Source organism: Podarcis gaigeae (genome assembly GCF_964106915.1).
Source record: "Podarcis gaigeae genome assembly, chromosome: 1".
Lineage (NCBI taxonomy): Eukaryota > Metazoa > Chordata > Lepidosauria > Squamata > Lacertidae > Podarcis > Podarcis gaigeae.
This window is the reverse complement of record NC_139678.1, coordinates 2,393,904-2,414,512: the sequence shown is the minus strand read 5'-3', so window position 1 is coordinate 2,414,512 and position 20,609 is coordinate 2,393,904. Positions and strand designations below refer to the sequence as shown.

Genomic DNA, 20,609 nt, shown 5'->3' with positions numbered 1-20,609 from the left:
CTCTCCTTCCTCTATTAGCTCTGTCTATCAGCAATGCCCCCTCTCAATTTGTTTTCTGGAGTGGCAGTTCTCAAGTCCTCCTAAGACCCTTTGAGGAGCAGCTTCCTTTCATTTGCAAAAGCCTCTTGTCCCTGCATATCAAAGCAGATAGCTTTCAGTACTTGTGGCTGAGCGGAAGAAGGAATTTGATGCTGCCTCTCCGTGGCTGTGAATGTGATCACTCAGCAGCATGAGATGGTGTTTACAGAAATGCAAATTCTCCCAAGGCCAAGAGGGAAAGGGGGGCATCTCTTGAATACTAAGAATCCATTTCTTCCTGCTGAAGCTGCCTAGGGACTCTGAGTCACACACAGACCTGTGTTTTTTGTTTGTGTGTGTGTGTGTTGTGTGTTGTGTGTGTGTGTGTGATGGAACTCACATTATCACCTTTGCTTTCCCCTAGTTTCACATTTCCTCAATCTTACTTCCATTCCTCGCATTGTTGCATCGGCCTGCATTTATTTATTTATTTTTTAAAAAAGATTCTCACAAACATTATTAACATTTTAGTACGCACTTTGCCTTAGTAGACACATTTTTATATGTGTTATTGCCCAGTATAGACGTTTCGTTCATTTTCATTTGGAAAATTATATCTCAGCATTCAGGAAAGCATGTGTTTCAGGAGACGGCTGTGACATTTGAAGATGGCTCTCATATCACCTCTCATATATCATATATTGTAAAGGCCTCCGCGGGAATAATAAAGAAGGACAGATCCTGGCCACCTTGTTGAGCCTCACGCAGGGCCAGTTGCCAGGGTCTTTCTGACTTATAGCAGCCCCCTCCCCACTAAAAATCCATGTCAACCCCCTTCTCTTCTTCTCCACAAGCAAACCTTCCTTAACATCTCAATTGCAGCTTTCAGCACTGCCCACTGAGGGTCCTCTGTGGAGAGCTCCCTGCTCTCAGGAACCTGGCATTGCTGCCTGCAGAAAGCATCCCTTGTTTTCCTCCCCTGTTTGTAGCAGGATCTGCGTTTTCCAAAAGACAGTCCCAACAATTGGTGCCAGCGATAAGAACATAAGAAGAGCCTGAGACAAAATGGGGAATTTTGATATTCTTTTCTTTTGATATCCGGTATGCCCCACGGAGAGCCTCAAGGTCCATAAATAGCAACACCCTAGAGGTCCCGGGCCCTAACGAAGTCAGACTAGTCTCCATCAGGGCCAGGGCCTTCTCAGTGGTGGCTCCGGCCTGGTGGAACGCTCTGTCTCATGGGTCCAGGGCTCTGCGGGATCTGATTTTTTTCCGCAGGGCCTGGAAGACAGAGTTGTTCCGCCTGGCCTTTGGCTTGGAGCCAATTTGATTCCCTCCCCCTCTTTCTTTTTTATTTTCCTTTCTCCTCCTGCGATGAGGCTACATTTTAATATTTTAATGTTTCAATATTTTAATGTTGTATTTTAATTTTGTTTTTAAGTTGTATTCATTCAGCTTGTTTTTATTATTGCTTGTTAGCCGCCCTGAGCCCGGCCTTGGCAGGGGAGGGCAGGATATAAATAAAAATTATTATTATTATTATTATTATTATTATTATTATTATTAGAATTGTAGAAGTATCCAGTGGCCCTCTAGTCCAGCTCTCGGCAGTGCAGGAATCTCAGCTCAAGCGCCCATGACCGGTGGCTATCCAACCTCTGCTTAAAACCCTCCAAGGAAGGAGAGTTCACCACCATAATATGAACATATGTTCACATATGAACATATGGGTCAGGCCAGCAGCCCATCTAGTCCAGCCTCCTGTTCTCACAGTGGCCAACCAGATGCCCCAATAGGAAACCCACAAGCAGGGGCTGAGCAAAAGAGCAACTCTCCCCTCCTGACGTTTCCAGAAACTGGTAGTCAAAGCATTGCTGGCTGTGACCACAGTCCCATTGATAGTCCCCTCCTCCTCCTCCATGAACTTCTCCAACCCTCTTTCAAAGCTATCCCAATTGGTGGCCACCTCCGCCTCCTGCGGGAGGGAGTTCCGCAGTTTAATTGTGCGCAGAGTGAAGAAGGATTTTCTTTTCTCTGCCTGGAATCTTCCAAAGTTCAGCCCAAGCAATCAATAGGTAATGCTAGGCACCTTCTCCTGGTTCCTCAGCATCGTTTTCACCAGTTCATCAGAGTTGTCAAGAAAGGCATAATGTTCATGCCGAGACATCAGGCATTCCTGAAAGCACATGGAAATGAGTCTCATGGCATTCAATGCACACGAGCATCAGCCATGCTTCATCAGCTGCTTGTTGTTGTTGTTTAATTGTTTAGTCGTGTCCGCTTCTTCGTGACCCCCCATGGACCAGAACACACCAGGCACTCCTGTCTTCCACTGCCTCCCGCAGTTTGGTCAGACTCATGCTGGTAGCTTCAAGAACACTGTCCCACCATCTCGTCCTCTGTCATCCCCTTCTCCTTGTGCCCTCCATCTTTCCCAACATCAGGGTCTTTTCCAGGGAGTCTTCTCTTCTCATGAGGTGGCCAAAGTCTTGGAGTCTCAGCTTCAGGATCTGTCCTTCCAGTGAGCACTCAGGGCTGATTTCCCTAAGAATGGAGAGGTTGGATCTTCTTGCAGTCCATGGGACTCTCAAGAGTCTCCTCCAGCACCAGAATTCAAAAGCATCAATTATTTGGTGATCAGCCTTCTTTATGGTCCAGCTCTCACTTCCATACATCCCTACTGGGAAAACCATAGCTTGAACTATACGGACCTTTGTTGGCAAGGTGATGTCTCTGCTTTTTAAGATGCTGTCTAGGTTTGTCATTGCAGACTTTAGTCTTTCAAATTTCAGTAGCTTCCTCTAGGATCCTGGCTGGCTGGGGGAAGGGTGGGATGAGACGGTGTCAAATCCATGATGAATGGCCTTGTGCAGGAGCCATGTCAGGAGCCATCCCTGACAGGCTCTTTCTGCGAGTGGCCATTGCCAGTGGGTATGTAACGGGCACCTGACATCCCTTTGATTATTTCCTCTTAGCAACCTGCTGATTCAGCAGTCGCAGCTGATGAGCGAAATGGATAGATTGTCATACACTCCTCAGCCGGCAAATGCTATTTATGCCAACGCTCCATGTCTTCCATTTATGTTTTTAATGGTGCAGCATTCTTTTAAGAGAGGGATTGGATGATTTCACGAAGGAGAAGGTTATTCCTGGCTAGGAGCCAGGATGGCTGCACTCTGCTCTCATGGTCAGGGGCAGAAATGCTTCTGAATGTCCGCTGCTGGTCCAGCTCTCACTTCCATACATCACTACTGGAAAAACCATGGCTTTAACTATACGGACCTTTGTTGGCAAGGTGATGTCTCTGCTTTTAAAGATGCTGTCTAGGTTTGCCATCGCCTTTCTCCCAAGGAGCAGGCGTCTTTTAATTTCGTGACTGCTGTCACCATCTGCAGTGATCATAGAGCACAAGAAAGTAAAATCTCTCACTGCCTCCATTTCTTCCCCTTCTATTTGCCAGGAGGTGATGGGACCAGTGGCCATGATCTTCATTTTTTTGATGTTGAGCTTCAGACCATATTTTGCGCTCTCCTCTTTCACCCTCATTAAAAGGTTCTTTAATTCCTCCTCACTTTCTGCCATCAAGGTTGTGTCATCTGCATATCTGTGGTTGTTGATATTTCTTCCAGCAATCTTAATTCCGGCTTGGGATTCATCCAGCCCAGCCTTTCGCATGATGAATTCTGCATATAAGCTAAATAAGCAGGGCGACAATATACAGCCTTGCCGTACTCCTTTCCCAATTTTGAACCAACAATTTGTTCCATATCCAGTTCTAACTGTAGCTTCTGGTGACTATCTAACCTCTGCTTAAAAACCTCCAAGGAAGGAGAGTTCACCACCATAATATGAACATATGTAGAGCCTCCTGGATCAGGCCAGCAGCCCATCTAATCCAGCCTCCTGTTCTCACAGTGGCCAGCCAGATGTCCCGATGGGAAACACATCAAACTCTTCCCTTCTGTGGTTCACCACAACATGGATTCAAGAAAAGAATGTGGAGTGGATCTTGCTTTGAAAAGGACTCGAGGAAAATGTCTTGATATGTTCTTTATTTGTGAAGGATAAGGCTATCAGTGACTATTGTCACCCCAATATCATGTGCTGGCTATGTATTGCTCTCAGTCTATGTACTGCTTTCAGTGCTTTTGAATCCCATTTGCTGGAATCAACAGGAGGGGAGGTTCCTCTTGTGCTCAGATCCTTCTTGCGGGTTGGCCACAAGCATCTGGTGGGCCTCTGTGAGAACAGGAGGCTGGAGCAGATGAGCCATTGGCTGGAGGGAGCTTCCCTCTGAATACCAGTCACTGGGATTCAGCCGTGAGGACAGTTCCTGCGGTGTTCAAGCCCTAGTTGTGGGCGTCCCACAGCTTGACCACTGTGAGAACAGGATGTTGGGCCAGACAGGCCTTCGTCTTGATCCAGCAAACCTCTCCTTTTGTTCTTATGGCCAGCCTGGGAGTCATTCTGGTCTCACAGCTGTCCATGGAGGCACAGGTCAATTCTGTGTCCAGGGCAGCTGTCTATCAGCTCCATCTGGTACCCAGGCTGAGACCCTACCTGCCTGCGGACTGTTTGGCCAGAGTGGTGCATGCTCTAGTTATCTCCTGCGTGGACTATTGCAATGTGCTCTCATTGGGGCTATCTTTGAAGTTGACCTGGAAGCTACAACTAATCCAGAATGCGGCAGCTAGACCGGTGACTGGGAGCGGCCGCCGAGACCACATAACACTGGTCTTGAAAGACCTACACTGGTTCCCAGTACATTTCTGAGTGCAATTCAAAGTGTTGGTGCTGACCTTTAAAGCCCTAAATGGCCTTGGTCCAGTATACCTGAAGGAGCATCTTCACTCCCATCATTCAGCCTGGACACTGAGATCCAGCGCTGAGGGCCTTCTGGCGCTTCCCTCCCTGCAAGAAGGGAAGTTACAGGGAACCAGGCAGAGGGCCTTCTTGGTGGTGGCACCCACCCTGTGGAACGCCCTCCCATCAGATGTCAAGGAAATAAACAACTATTTGACTTTTAGAAGACATCTGAAGGCAGCCCTGTTCAGGGAAGTTTTTAATGTTTGATGTTTTAAGCTGTTTTTAATATTCTGTTGGGAGCCACCCAGAGTGGCTGGGGAAACCCAGCCAGATGGATGGGGTATAAATAAATTAATAATAATAATAATAATAATAATAATTACTGTGTGTAGCCCTTGCCACTTGCAGGATTCATTCTTGCCTTGGTGAGCTAAATCCTCAATCCTTTCTGCATGGCTTGTGCTCATTTTGTAAAACAGCATGTGCAGGATTTGCAAGTGGTTTCTCACCCAGCCCTCGCACACCCGGCAGTCCTGCCAACTGGCCTGAAGATTCTGCCCTGCCATACAGGATGCTGATCAATACAAAGGAACTGACAAGCTCGGATCCATCAGCAGAGAACTGAAAACACAATGGCCTTTTAAAATGCATGATAAAAGGCCCGGCTTCCCACCTCTCCCCTCAAACTACTACAGCCTCTTTCTCTGCAAGTAAATATGAACATGCGCCGTATGTCACAGGCCATAAGTTTTTAATGCTCGCCCAGCTGGAGGAGCACAAAACAGCCCTGCAAATGTGCTATAAGGGGGAGATCTCGGCGCTTCCAAGAACCAGAGTCTTTCCCTCCACTCTAACTTAATAGATAGCTTGCTGATCAGCCTTGCAGTGTCAAAATTAGATCAGCCAGCTACAGGAGGGCCAGAGAGGCAGGGCTGGGATCTAATTAGCGGCGTGTTTTCTTATGCTTTTGCTATTAATTAGGGACACTGGCACAAATTGGGCAGTGTGGTTTGGGGGTCGGATAGAAACAGACAAATGTTCAGCAAATGGAAGCCGCTGGTCAGAAAGGCAAATCTGTCTCTGTGGGTCTGTGGTTGTGTCCATACCATACATATAAAACAAATTTAAAGTGTATCACATCCCCCCCCAAAAAAAAATAATCCTGGGTTCTGTAGCTTACCTGGAAACTGTTTGTGGAATTCTGTCGGCAGGGAGGTTAATCTGATGATTTCTGATTAATATTCTACAGCCATGTGTTTATGGGCAGGGGGGTACTGTTCTGTTGCCTCTGTTTGGACTGTTTATCTGTGGTTTTATTTTGTGTTTCTGACGCAGGTGGCGCTGTGGGTTAAACCACAGAACCTAGGACTTGCCGATCAGAGGTTCGGCGGTTCGAATCCCCGTGACGGGGTGAGCTCCCGTTGCTCAGTCCCTGCTCCTGCCAACCTAGCAGTTTGAAAGCATGTCAAAGTGCAAGTAGATAAATATGTACCGCTCCAGTGGGAAGGTAAACGGCGTTTCCATGCGCTGCTCTGGTTCACCAGAAGTGGCTTAGTCATGCTGGCCACAGGACCCGGAAGCTGTCTGCCGACAAACACGGGCTCCCTCGGCCTATAGAGCGAGATGAGCACCGCAACTCCAGAGTCGGCCACGACTAGACCTAACGGTCAGGGGTCCCTTTGCCTTTACCTTTAAGAACATACAAGTACAGTGGTCCCTTGGTTCTCAAATGCCTTGGTATTCAATCCACTTGGAACCCAAACACTGCAAACCTGGAAGTAAGTGTTCTGGTTTGCGAACTTTTATCGGAAGCCAAACAAAGGTTTTGAGTGTTATGCTTCCGATTTGAGTGTTACGCTGAGGTCTGTCTGTTTTTGCTTTTTATTTTGTGTTTTTGTTTTTGTAGCTCTTTTTATTTTATTTTTGTGACTGTGTGGAACCCAGTTCAGCTACTGATTGTGTGACTGCAGTACATTGTTTATTGCTTTCATTTTATGGATCAGTGGTCTCGTTAGATAGTAAAATTCATATTAATTCGCTGTTTTGGGAGTTGTTTATAAAAGTCTGGAACGGATTAATGCATTTTGCATTTCCTTCTACGGAAAAGCGCACCTTGGTTTTGGAATGCTATGGTTTTTGGAACGGATTAAGTTTAAGAACCAAGGCACCACTATATTACTGGCCTGCAAAGGCAGTTTGTGGCAAAACACTGGCTGAAGGAGGCTGGATCAATCTAGTAAGGCTCCTTTATCCTTTGGATAGCAAACTTGGATGGCTTTGAAAGAAGATTAGACGAATACATGAAGAGCATTGATGGCTCCTTGCCACGCTGGCTGTGCTGTGCTTCCAGGGTCAGAGGCAGAAATGTTTCTGAATACTGGAAACCACAGGAGGTGAGAGTCGCTCAGATTGTGCTGGAGGCTTTTCCCACTGGGGCATCTGGCTGGCTGCTGTGAGAATGGTCCACTAGCCTGATCCACTAGGTTTTTCTGATGTTCTTCTGTATGGAAGCGCTTTGGGACAAGGGCAAGCAAGTCAATATGCCCTGACCCCTCATCCCCCCTGCCACGCATCTGTGCAGCCAGCCTTGCATTGTATTAACATCCAGCCTCTTCTCCCCACTGTGAAATAAGATGTTGAGGCTGTGCTCTGGCTCCTTCGCACGCTGTCGTGGTGATCGCATTCCGCATTTGTCCTCTTCCCATGAAATGCATCTGGTCGCCTGTCTCCATCTCTTAGTTCAACGGCATTCCTAGGGCTCCCCAGACAGGCTGCCGAAGATGCATGGGCTCGTCTTGCACTTGTGCCACCTCAACAAATGGCTTCGGCTGAGTTTTATTTCTCTAAGCCAATTGAAGATGCTTTTGTGAAAAGTGCAGGGTGGAAATCAGAGGGTGCAAGGCGAAGGGGACCCCTGCAGTCTGCCTCCCCAGGGAGGGGACATTTTGCTGCCAGGCTCATTTGCAGTGGCTCTGGGGAATAGCTACGCACCTTTGAAGTGGCCATCATAGAGTAGAATCGTAGAATTTTGGAGCTGGAAGTGAACCCAAAGGTCATCAAGCCCAACCCCTCTTGTGCAGGAATCACAGCTAAATAAGCTCCCCAAACTCTGCTTACAAACCTCAAATGAAGGAGAATCCACCAACTTCTCCCTCCCCATAATTTTTATTAAATTTTCTTTTTCACAATTTAGAATACTCATTTATACAACCTTAAAACATCAATGACTTCCCTTCTTCTCTTTCCGTGGTTCATTTTGCATAACAGAAATCCCTGCATATTTTATATAAACTAAACCATTCAGTATTCCATTATTACATCCATCAAAACTTATTTACACTGTTGAATTTATCTTAAAGCTGCCAATGTTTTCAAGTGTACACAATTTCCCCCCATATATTCAATAAATATTTTCCAATGTTCTTTAAACGTGTGTTCTTTTTGTTCTCTTATTCTATATGTTAAGTCCACAAACTGCACATATTCAATCAGTTTAAGTTGCCATTCTTCTTTAGTTGGGACTTCACTCATTTTCCATTTTTGGGCTAACAAAACACAGGCTGCAGTGGTAGCATACATAAATAATCTTTTTTGACACCTGGGAATTTCTGTCTGAATTTTCCCCAACAAAAAGGACTCTGGTTTCCATGTCAAACAGCTCTCACCATCAGAAAGTTCTTCCCAATGTTGAGTTGGCCTCTTCTTTCATGGGAATCCACCGGTTTGTGTCCTCTGCTCTGGAGAAGCAAAAAGCAAACTTGATCCATCTTCCATGTGAAATTCCTGTAGATAGCAGCAGATATATTCTAGGCTTATGAGACTATGTTGTTATCTTGTTAGTTGATTAACGCTTGAAGGTGGCTGTTGTATCACCTCTCGGTCTCCTCATCTCCAGGCTACATCTACCCAACTCCCTTAAATCATTGACCTTGGTTTCCAGACCCTGGAGACTAGGGGAGTTGTGGAAGGAGCTCAACCCAAGAAGAGCAGAAGAGTCCTGCAGGGCTGAATCAGGCCAATGACCCATCTAGTCCAGCTTTTCATTCTCAGGACTTGATGTATATAATAACAGAACATGCTTGTAAGAACAGCCTCTTTAATCAGGCCCAAGGGCCCATCTAGTCAGTGTGGTGCAGTGGTTAGAGTACTGGTAAGGGTAAAGGTAAAGGGACCCCTGACCATTAGGTCCAGTCATGGACAACTCTAGGGTTGTGGTGCTCATCTCGCTTTACTGGCCGAGGGAGCCGGCATACAGCTTCCGGGTCATGTGGCCAGCATGACTAAGCCACTTCTGGCGAACCAGAGCAGCGGACGGAAACGGCGTTTACCTTCCTGCCGGAACGGTACCTATTTATCTACTTGCAGTGGTGTGCTTTCGAACTGCTAGGGACCGAGCATTCTGGACAGTCCAAATCTGCTGCAAGCCAAGCCTTCCATAGATGGGTACATAGCAGTGGTATTGCCAAAGTTTGAAGAAAGTAGCCAAAGTTTGAAGAAAGTAGCCAAAGTTTGAAGAAAGTAGCCAAAGTTTGAAGAAAGTAGAAGAAAGACGGAGCTCACCCCGTCGCAGGGATTCGAACCGCCGACCTTCTGATCGGCAAGCCCTAGAGTACTGGACCAGGGTTCAAATCCCCACTCAGCCATGAATCTCAACAGGTGATTTGGGGCCAGTCGCTTTCTCTCTGCCCAATCCACCCCACGGGGTAGTTTTGGGATTAAATGAGGAGGGGGAGAACCACGGAAGCCACCCTGAACTTCTTGGAGAAAAGAGTGGGGTAAAAATGCAGTTTTTTAAAAAAATAAAATAAAAAACAGCCTAGCACCCTGTTCTCACAGTGGCCAACCAGATGCCCCGAAGGGAAAGCCTGGAAGCAGGAGATGAGTCCAGCTGATTCCCAGCATTCTGATGTATTTGCTCCTTTCAAGATCTGGAAAGAGAGTCTTTAGACTAATTAATTTAGACTAATCAGTCATAACTTTGGCTGTACCGTGTCAGTTCCTCGTTGCCTCTGCCTTCTTGCATTCGGTTTATTTACTCCTGAGGATAGGATCCTAATGGTTTCTTTCGTACAATTTTTATTGGGTATAATAAAAAGATGAATTCTTCTACAGGGGAAGAAAGAAAGTCTCTCCCCAACATAAATGCCACATAGTATATTACCGCCGTGTCTCGCCTGGCATTTAATCCTGGCCGACCTTCTCTCGGGAGGAGCCACGGTGGCGATTATTTCCAGGGGTGGGAAGGAAGTGACATTTGGTAAATATGCAAGATCTCCTGAACCATAAAAAAGCAAGGAGTCGAAACAGCAGCAGCAACAAAACGCGGTACTCTTGATCACGGCGTATGAGTTTGATCTTTACTGTCTTCTGACTCAACCATTTGTCTCTCACGATTGTTATGCATCATCTTAAATGGCAGGAAGTGGGATTTAGGTGAAATGTCAGGAAGAATTTATCTCCACTGAAATTGCAAGGGGATGGAAACCAGAATCATTGCTTCTGTGACATCTTCATGGTAGAATCATAGAATTAGAAGGGGTCCAAAAGGGTTCATAGCTACAGAATACCTCACAAATGGTCCTTGCAATTTCTGCTAGGTATATTCAGGGCCATATTTAGGTTTGATGAGGCCCATAGCTACTGAAGGTCATGGGGCCCTTTGTATGTCCAGCTGTCCTTTGTCAACAATCAATTGTCACTATTTTTTTGTATTGAGTATATGCTATATCATCATTTATGGACCTAATAGGTATCTCAAGCCATTTGCACATAACAAAATATGTATTTTATCAAAGGAATTGTTGAACTGAAATTAAGGAGAAGTATATTAATAGTGGAAAAAATTTTGGGGGGCCCAAGAGAGTGGGGCCCTAAGCTATAGCTTATTTAGCTTATACGTAAATCTGGCACTGGGTATATTAATGGATGAATGGTATTTGCACCTGGGTATGGGAAACCGAACCATCTGGAGGAATTCCATGTTGAGGTTCATCTTTCGGGGTGGAGCAGCAAATTTCAAGGGAAGATCAATCTGCGACATGGACTTTCATGTCTTTCTGATCGCAAGTCGGTTCCTTTAGTTCAGGGGTCAGCAACATTTTCAGCCGTGGGCTGGTCCACCATCCCTCAAATCATGTGGTGGGCTGGACTATATTTTGAAGGGGGGAAATGAACAAATTCCTATGCCCCACAAATAACCCAGAGATGCATTGTAAATAAAAACACACATTCTACTCATGTAAAAACATGCTGATTCCTGGACCCTATGTGGGCTGGATTGAGAAGGCGATTGGGCTGCATCCGGCCCACGGGCCTTAGGTTGCCTACCCCTGCTTTAGTTGGACAAACAGCTTGTGTTAAACGAAGGCCAAGGATGCTTGTGTGACTGGACAGTTCCCTTGCAATCACAAGTGCATGGATGGGCTTTGCAGTCCAAAGCCTTCATAAAAGTCATTCCCAAGAATGGCTGCTGACATGAGGCTGGCCTGGGTAATGACATTTAGAAGGATGCTGCCCAGAGGTCTGCTGGGGTACAACCCTTTGCAGAGGGTTGATGGGACAGGTCTGGGGTTGTTGTAGCTGCCCATCCCCAAGGGCCAGGAACGCAGTGAGGGTGGGATTGCACCCTGCATGCGTCCATGGGAGGAGCAGGGAACAATTTCTGGTGACAACCCTATGGCAAAAGAAAGCCCAGAAGAAGCCTGTTTTTGAAGCAGTCTTGCTAATTTAAAAGTTGGGCATCTTGCTCATGCATTCTTAGCCAGTTGGTAGAAATGGTGCATGTGTTCGTTTGTTCATTTGTTCATTTGTTCATTCATTCATTCATTCATTCGTTCTCTCTCTCTCTCTGCCTTCAAATCCCTCCTCAAAATCTATTTCATCCTGTGTTTAAGCCCTTCACCTGTTCGTTATGCCAATCTGGGAATAATATACCAAGAAAGAAGCACACCAAGAACTCAGGTCAATGTAAGTTTCAATAGTGGGAGTGGTCCCTGCTCACAAATCAATAGTCAATAGTAACAAAAACTAATCCATTCAAAAGTATGTATTCTGACAAGGATTACAAACTCAAATAGAGATTACAAACTCTAACAGAGATTACGAACTCAAATGGATTAGTTACAGATAGGTAGCTGTGTTGGTCTGCCATAGTCAAAACAAAACAAAAATTCCTTCCAGTAGCACCTTAAAGACCAACTAAGTTAGTTCTTGGTATGAGCTTTCGTGTGCATGTGTATCTGAAGAAGTGTGCATGCACACGAAAGCTCATACCAAGAACTAACTTAGTTGGTCTTTAAGGTGCTACTGGAAGGAATTTTTTTTGTCAAATGGATTAGTTTTTGTTACTATTGACTATTGATTTGTGAGCAGGGACCACTCCCACTATTGAAACTTACACTGACCTGAGTTCTTGGTGTGCTTTTTTCTTGGTATAAATCTGGGAATAACAGCAAGTGGACACTGGCTGTGGAGCCAGGATGTAGCCACAAACTCTACTCTTGAACTCCATGCATTGAACTGAACTTCTGTGCAGAGCCTAAACCCATTGGCAGAGGAAGCAGACCGCCCCTGGCACCACTATTCTGGCAGGGTGCCATCATGTCCCCCCCCCCCCCGGACACATGCCACGCCCCACCACGCACTGGGTGGCATGTCCCATAGGTGGCGCGCAACGCCCCCAGAATATGCACCATGCCCCTGTGGGTGGCATGCCACGCCCTCGCAGGCAGTGTATCATGCCCCCAGGATGCGCACTACACACCCGGGTACGCTCTCCGGCCCCAGTAGTGGAGCATGCAGCTTCGCCACTGCCTACACCAACAGATTCTAAATGTTGTTGCCTTGTTTCTCTGTGATGGAGCTCAAGCTCAGTCTAGCAACAGGTAGCAGAATCAGCACCGCTGGCCTATTTGCAAAGTGCATCTCTGAGCGGTAACTGTCTACCTTGAAGAACATAAGAAGAGCTTGCTGGATCAGGCCAATGGCCCTTCTAGTAATAATCATATTAATAATAATTTATTATTATTTCTGCCCCACCCATCTGGCTGGGTTTCCCCAGCCACTCTAGTCCGGCGTCCTGTTCTCACAGTGGCCAAACAGATGTCTGTGGGAAACCCCACAAGCACCACTGCCTCCAGCTGTGAAAGCAAAGCATAGCATTCATCCTCTCCTCCTCCATGAATTTATCCAATCGTCTTTCAAAAATATTGAAGTTGGTGTCCATTACTGTCTCCTGCAGAAGTGAGTTCCGTAGTTTAACTCTGCACTATGCAAAGCAGGACTTTCTTTTATCTGTGCTGAATATTCGAACATTCAGCTTCATTGGATATCCACAAATTCAAATATTAGGAGAGAGGGAGGGAAAACTGTCTGCTTTCTCCATGCCATGAAACAAAGGAGCTCATTTTTTTTAAAAAAAAAACAGGGGGTGGCTCTTCCTCTCTCTCAGTGTGTTTGATTTTGTTCTGTTATTTTAATGGGCCAATGGAATTCCCACCTCCGTAGACATCACTTCTACAGGACACAAGACACTCATCTGGGCTGAACCGCCACTTGCAATTAAATTCTGCAGAGTGTTAGTTAATGCTTCACTGTCAATTCCCACCCAAGGACTGGAAATTGAGCTACCTAGAAAAGGAGAGGCATGGGGAGGCCTCTTATTTTATTTTACGATGATTGAGTCAGAAGCCTGAGTGTCCCCAGTAAGCCAGCAGGCGGCGCCTCCCGTGGAGAAGAAGGGCTGTTACACGAGATGAGTTGTGCAAAAGAGGGGGAGGGTGGGGAGGGGGTCCCATTGTGCCAACTGCTTAGTTTTATTGTCCTCATTAAAGTGCTTCGCTTGCGTAATGAGCGAGATAATGCACTTCAAGCAGTACATACAATAATGAAGGAACAATAATGAAAAGCTAATTTTTGAAAATTAAACCCAAAATAACCAGGTTTTTTTTTAAATAAATAAAACGATGATGGATGGAGCCTTGTCTGCTAATTTCCCACCATTGTCGTGAGAATGCTGATGCAGAGATGGAGTTTTCCCCACCTGCAGATTCAGCGGAGGGGAAAATTCTGTACATGCCAGTGACATGAAAAATGGGGGACAGGAATCTCATTTTAGTAGGACTTCGATGTAGCCATGTGAACCTTGGATGGTTCCATTAGCTTAAGCTAAGGCTGGTAATTAATTGGCTCCTAGTGCTGGTGGACCTGGGTTCAAATCCTGCTGTCAATTCATTTCCACTCTGTCCATTTTCCATCTCATAGTACCAAGTGATTACTGGGATGACATTTCAGCTGGCATAGCTCAGTTGGCAGAACATGATATTTTTAATCTCAGGGTTGTGGGTTCGAAACGCACCTCAGACAAAATATTCCTGCATTGCAGGGGGCTGGACTAGATGGCCTTCGTGGTCCCTTCCAACTCTACAATTCTATGAACCTGTAACAAGATGTTGCAATGTCTTGTTCAGGATGACAAGGAACCTTTTCTGGGATCTTCTCTCCAATGGGTTTCCTTTCTGCCAGTTTTCCATGCTGGTTTTCTTCTTAGAGGGTCCTCTTAGGGGTCCCTCCTCTTAGGGGTCCTCCCCACAGATATTTTGGCACTTTTAAAGTTCTGCTGATACCCCCCCCCTCTTTTGTGAGGGCAATGCTCTTTTGGCTAGAGCTAGCACATGGAGAAATAGTTCACTATTACTATACAGAATTAATGTAGTAGTCACAAAATCAAAAGATGGAAAGTTGGAAGGGACACTAATGAACACCTGGTCCAACGCCCTACAGTTCAGTGGGGTTATAGGTAACAGGTAAAAGTAAAGGACCCCTGGACAGTTAAGTCCAGTCAAAGGCGACTGGGGTTGCGGTGCTCATCTCGCTTTCAGACCGAGGGAGCCAGCGTTTGTCCGCAGACAGCTTTCTGGGTCATGTAGCCAGCAGCACTAAACCGCTTCTGGTGCAACGGGACACTGTGACGGAAACCAGAGCGCACGGAAATGCCATTTCCCTTCCCACTGCAGCAGTCCCTATTCATCTACTTGCACTAGTGTGCTTTTGAGCTGCTAGGTTGGCAGGAGCAGGGACAGAGCAACGGGAGCTCACCCCGTCGCGGGGATCCGAACCGCCGACCTTCTGATCGGCAAGTCCTAGGCTCTGTGGTTTAGAGCACAGCGCCACTCGCGTCCTCCTCAGTGGGGTTATAGCAGGTGTCTGACAAATGAGTGAATGGATGACTGTACATGAATTCATTGGTTAAAAAAAGAGAAGGATCCCTGTCTCCAAAGACACTACAATCTCAAATGAAACATAGCTGTCAACTTTCAGATTTGAAAATAAGGGATCAGCAGCCTCACCTGTCCCAGGGACAGTCTACGGGATAGCTAACAATCCAGGATAGTGGCGGGAAGAAGTGGGAAACGGCATTGGAATAAGGGAATTTCCTGCAAAAAAAGGGAAGGTTGACAGCTATGGTGGGAGCATTGCCACAAAGGATAAATGTTTGGCATTCAGTCAGGGTTGTGGCATACTAAGGGGGATGTGCAAATTGGCATCCTCAATTGCTATTTCTGCGTCTCAGCTATCATTATTGCTTCAGGTTTTTTTCCCCCTGTGCATCGACAAGCAGTAAGTTCACGGTTTGGTTTTGTCATGTATCCTATTTTCAAAATGATAACAGAGATCTCCTTCTGCTTGTCTTTGCAGCCCCACCCACAGTGAGGATCATCCACTCAGGCCTGGCCTGCAACATTGAGGAGGAGCGATACTCGGAGAGAGTGTACACGATCCGGGAAGGAGAGACGCTGGAGCTGACCTGCTTGGTCACCGGGCACCCTCGGCCGCAGGTGAGCTCTTCTTGTGAGGTGCGAGGTCCACAGCTGGATTTGCATCTCCAAAATTGGGGGAGGGCGGTTTTTCTTGCCTTTACCTGTGACATTTTTGTATGACGTCACAGGCTGCTTAGAGACACCTTTGTATCAGGATGTGGACTGCTGCTCCAAACCTACGTAATTAAATGACCTTACAGGGCTGTTGTGAGCAATGAGAATATATGACTGGCCGCTGCAAGAGCAGGTTGCTGGACTGGGTATGAAGGACCTTCCTTTTTTCTCCTTATCTGATACTAGGAGCATCAGAGACAGAGTCAAAATGACAGCAGTAAAAGAATTGTTTATTTTGTCATGACAAAAATGGTACAGACAAGCGTTTGCCCGATGCCTGCCCACCCCTCTCTGGGCGTGCCAGCCTTTTATACCCTGTAGAATGGACAGTCAGCTGATTTCCGAGAAAACACGTGTTTTATAAGAAATGCCATAAAAATTAGGTTTCGTATTTCCATATTTGGATCAACTTCCATATTTCACGTATTTCCAGACCCTCCTTCCTCCTGTTTCAGCCTCTCCTTGTCTGGGGTTACAATAGCACCCATTCAACCTTGCTCTTATCTCTATCCGCCTAAGCCAGACATTCGTGAGAGAGGCCCATTTTCACTGTAACATCTAAGCAAGAAGAAAAAGCCTTGTTCTTCTGGCTGGTGTAAAAACCTCCCTCCCCCCTTTAAGGAAGGGGGTTTGGGGATAACATATGAGAGAGGAGAAAATGCCTCAAAAAGTTTTTGGGATCATATATTGAGCAATATTTTAATGGCCTTTCAGGTAGGCACTTGGCCTGATCCCGCAACTCTCCTAGGTGGTTAAGGCCCTTCTGCAGCCCCCACAGTGGACAGAGAGACTACGATATATATTTATATGGGGGAATTCTGCCTGGGTCAGAGGAATGTGCCACAGCGTAGGCACCGGCAGATATTCCTTGGCGACCTCCCCGCTGCTACTCCCGGCAGATAAGCAGGCGAGGTCTCGGCGATTCTTCCCAGATGTGTGAGAAGAACACAGCGTTTCTTCTCTCTCCCCTTTGGTGTCCCCCAGGGAGGGGAAAGAAGCAGACAGAAATCTATTTACATCCTTTATTTCTGTCTCTTACATCAGTACAGAGAAACATGTCTGCACTCCACAGCAGTAAGTATAAACTCCACCCATGTACTTCCAGTACGGGTCATATGACACACACTCTGAGCTAACATCCGGTGCTCAGTACAGAATGGACTGCCCCTTTGTTCCCATGGCAACAGTCACAAACATCCTGTTTGGCTTTGCAGCCACCTGCAGCTGACTGAGCTGCTAGAGCCTTTGCTTGTAGCTGCATTGCTGCTTTATGGTAACACTAATGTCCCACTTAATGGATATTGACAGGGGGCAGGTGGGGGGATGGGACTCCCTGGTCCTGAATCAGGTAACTGTGCCCCTAAAGGACCAGGTCTGCAGTCATTTTGTTTTTTGTTTCCCCCCCCCCCAATTTTTTTTACTTGATTTTCCAAAATTTTTAAACTAACAAACATACATCTTAACTGTACTTAATCCAATCTTAGTGACATTGTTAAGTGACTTCCTCAAATCCCCCTGACCTGACTGAATTTCAATATATATCATTGTAACAGTTTTCCAAAACAAATTTCTCATAAAATTTACTTAATCAGTTAACATCTTTCTTTCTTTTCATCTTTACTTTAAACATATTATTCTATAACTTCACATATTGAAATCCTAAGCCTATCTATTATTTGCAAGTATTTCTATTTAAGTTACCTTAGCGTATTTAACTAAATAGTCTTTAAATTTCCTCCATTCCTCCTGGTTCTCCTCCTCCTTCTGGTTGAGGACTCTTCCGGTCAGGTCAGCTAGCTCCAAAAAGTCCATCATCTTCATCTGCCATTCCTCCACTGTTGGTACTTCTTGTGTTTTCCAATTCTTGGCTAATAAAATTCTAGCTGCAGTTGTGGCATACAAAAACAATCTAACATCTTTTTGGGGCAATTCCAAACCTGTTATTCCAAGAAGAAAGGCCTCTGGTTTCTTTATAAATGTATATTTCACCATTTTTTTTTCAATTCATTGTAAATCTTCTCCCAGAAGCCTTTCACCTTAGGGCAGGTCCACCACATATGATAAAAAGTACCCTCTTTTTCTTTACATTTCCAGCATAGATTATCACTATTATGATATATGTTTGCTAGTTTTACAGGGGTTAAGTACCATCTATACATCATTTTCATAATGTTTTCCTTTACACTGTACATGCAGTGAACTTGTAGGTCTGCGGTCATTTTGGACTCACGGCTATCCATGGAAGTGCAGGTTATTTGTGGGTTCAGTGCAGCTGTCCACAGATAGGCTGAGACCCTACCTGCCTGCGCACTGTTTCAGCAGAGTGGTACATGCTCTGGTTATAATTTCTCACCACTTGGGGATGGCACAGAACTGTATCAGACTCCTGGAGGACTCCTAGCCATTGCTCCCTGAGAGCCTCAGATGCTTTGAATGGCTTGGTGTGGCTGCCATATTTTTATAGTGTCTGGAAAATGGCTTCCTTAAGCAGGCATAAACTCTGATGCTACTAGATCAGCAAAACTCTGGCAAAACCAGCCTATCGTGGTTCCAGCATGTTGCACAGATCAGTGTGTTTTCTCCCCTCAAATCTCTATTTTCTCATCTCAGGCCCTGGAAGGAAAATTGATTTCACTTCATTTTACCAGTTTATAGATTTCTCTCTCCCTCCTGCTCACACGCTGATCATCTCCACCTGTGTCTCCCATCCTCTCTCCTGCGCTCTCTCTTTCTCTCTCATTGCAACTCTCAGCAAAGAGAGGGGTGGGAAAAGCCCCGTCCCTTCTGACAATGAATTGCCTGAAGTCCCTGATGAAGAAAGCAAACCACGGTAGTGTCCTGCCAAGGGGGATGAGCTTGGAATCAGGAAGTCCACGGCTTAAGAACACAAGAAGAGGCTGCAGAATCAGGCCAGGGGCCCAGTGGATATTGCATTATGGGAAGAGGAGACTTTCTCTATCTGCTTTCTCCTTGCCATGCATTCTCTGCAACCTTTCTTAATCAGGATGTTTCTCCATCCTCTTAATCATTTTGGTTGGTGTTATGTACTGAGTTGAATAGGATTCAAACTGCAGCAGTCTGATTGGTCCTAGAACAATAGGATTCAGAATGCAGCAGTATGATTGGTTGGCAGGAACCACCCAATCATGCTCCAGATAGAAGTGAATCCACAACCTGATTGTCTTACAGTAGAATTCCGGAATTAGCCAATCATGTGCAGCCCATTGTGTAAATAATGTATATAAAGCAGATACTTTGAGGGGACATTCATTCATTCCTCATCACCACTATGAGCTGAATAAAGAGCATGAAATCACTTTGCAACTCTGAGTATATTTCAGTTGGCTTGAATTTTGCCTCTCCCATGAACTCCCAGGGTGGCCTCAGACATGCCTCCCTCTATAGAACCATAGAGTTGGAAGGGACCATGAGGGTCATCTAGTCCAACCCCCTGAAATGCAGGAATCTTTTGCCCAAAGTGGAGTCGAAACCACAACCCCGAGATTAAGAGTCTCATACACTACCAACTGCAACTATATTGTCCTACCTTACAGGGCTGTTGTGAGCACTGAGAATATATGACTGGCTGCTGCAAGAGCAGGTTGCTGGACTAGGCAGGCACTTGGCCTGATCCTGCAACTCTCCTAGGTTGTTAAGGCCCTTCTGCAGCCCCCACAGTGGACAGAGAGACTACGATATATATATATTTATATGGGGGCATTGCTTCCATGGCAACTAATGTCCCACTTAATGGATGAAATTATTCACATTCTTCCTGGCTTCCTGCACCAGAATGATGCAAAATATAAAATTAAGTAATTTGCCAAAGTGTTTGATATTGCAGCACAGATAATGGCTAAAAAGCATCCAGGAGTGCTTTGTTTTGGAGAGGAGGGTTGTGTACAGACAATCGTAAGCATGTCTACTCTGAAGTGTGTCTAAAACAGCCGTTGTGTTATACCACTTGCCTGGGATCCAGCCACGCAGAACTCGGCGTGAGTTATTTCTGAGCGCAGGACTGCAGTGTTTGACAACCAAACAGAGGTCCTTTTCTTCAGATAAATTGGAAAACACAAAACAAGCATGTCCCCTGGTTGAAACCAGCCTAACCTCCCTGTGGAAGATCTCCAAGATGTTTTTATTTGAAGACTGTAAGGTCCTCCGTGGGACATACCAGCAGAGGCGGTCCTGTACATCCCAGCTGGGATGTGGATCATGACATTTCATAGAGGGATTTGCAAAATGCAAGTCCTTGAGAATCTTACTCAGTCTCCATCTCTGAGCTGAGCGCGTGGGCCACTGATCTTGGCCCTTTCGGATTTGGGACGTTGGCGAAGTCTCACCTGAGTTCCAACTCTGAGCCAAAATGCAGGAGTCTGAGGCTGCCAGACTGTATGCGAAACAGAGGAAAATGTTTGTTTCTTGGCGAGCATATATTTTGGTGCAGGTGTTTGGGGTGGGGTGCTCCCCAATGTTGTCGTTACATTTTCATTGTGAGAAAATAGCATTTCTTGGGGTGTTATTTCAGAGACCAGCTGTTCACCAGTAAGCCGGCAAAACTTAAATGTGAGTACCCCTCCAAGGGAGATGCTAAATATACATCTAATTCAAAATATGAACATTAATAAACAGCAGTGCTTTTTTTTCTAAAAATAAATAAATGTTGAGGGGTACTCTCATTTTGTCTCAAGAAAATCACCACTTTATAGTTTAAATCGAGGGGAATAAATACAGTAAATGGACAAAAGTATAAAGATTCACAAAAGGTTTAGGGGTACGCATACCCCTGTGCCCCCCCCCCCAGAAAAAAAGCACTGGTAAACAGCAGAAAGAAATTTCATTTTTCAAAATGGA

At 45.7% G+C, this 20,609-nt stretch overlaps 1 protein-coding gene across 2 annotated transcripts in view; it reads left to right on the top strand.

Moving 5' to 3' along the window:
* MDGA2 (MAM domain containing glycosylphosphatidylinositol anchor 2) overlaps window positions 1-20,609 on the top strand; it is a 401,452-nt gene that overhangs the window by 142,225 nt on the left and 238,618 nt on the right. For both annotated transcript variants that reach the window (XM_083732457.1, XM_083732456.1), the window contains exon 2: window positions 15,520-15,659. In XM_083732457.1, the coding sequence (XP_083588583.1) occupies window positions 15,520-15,659 (140 nt within the window). The remainder of the gene's footprint in view (window positions 1-15,519; window positions 15,660-20,609) is intronic.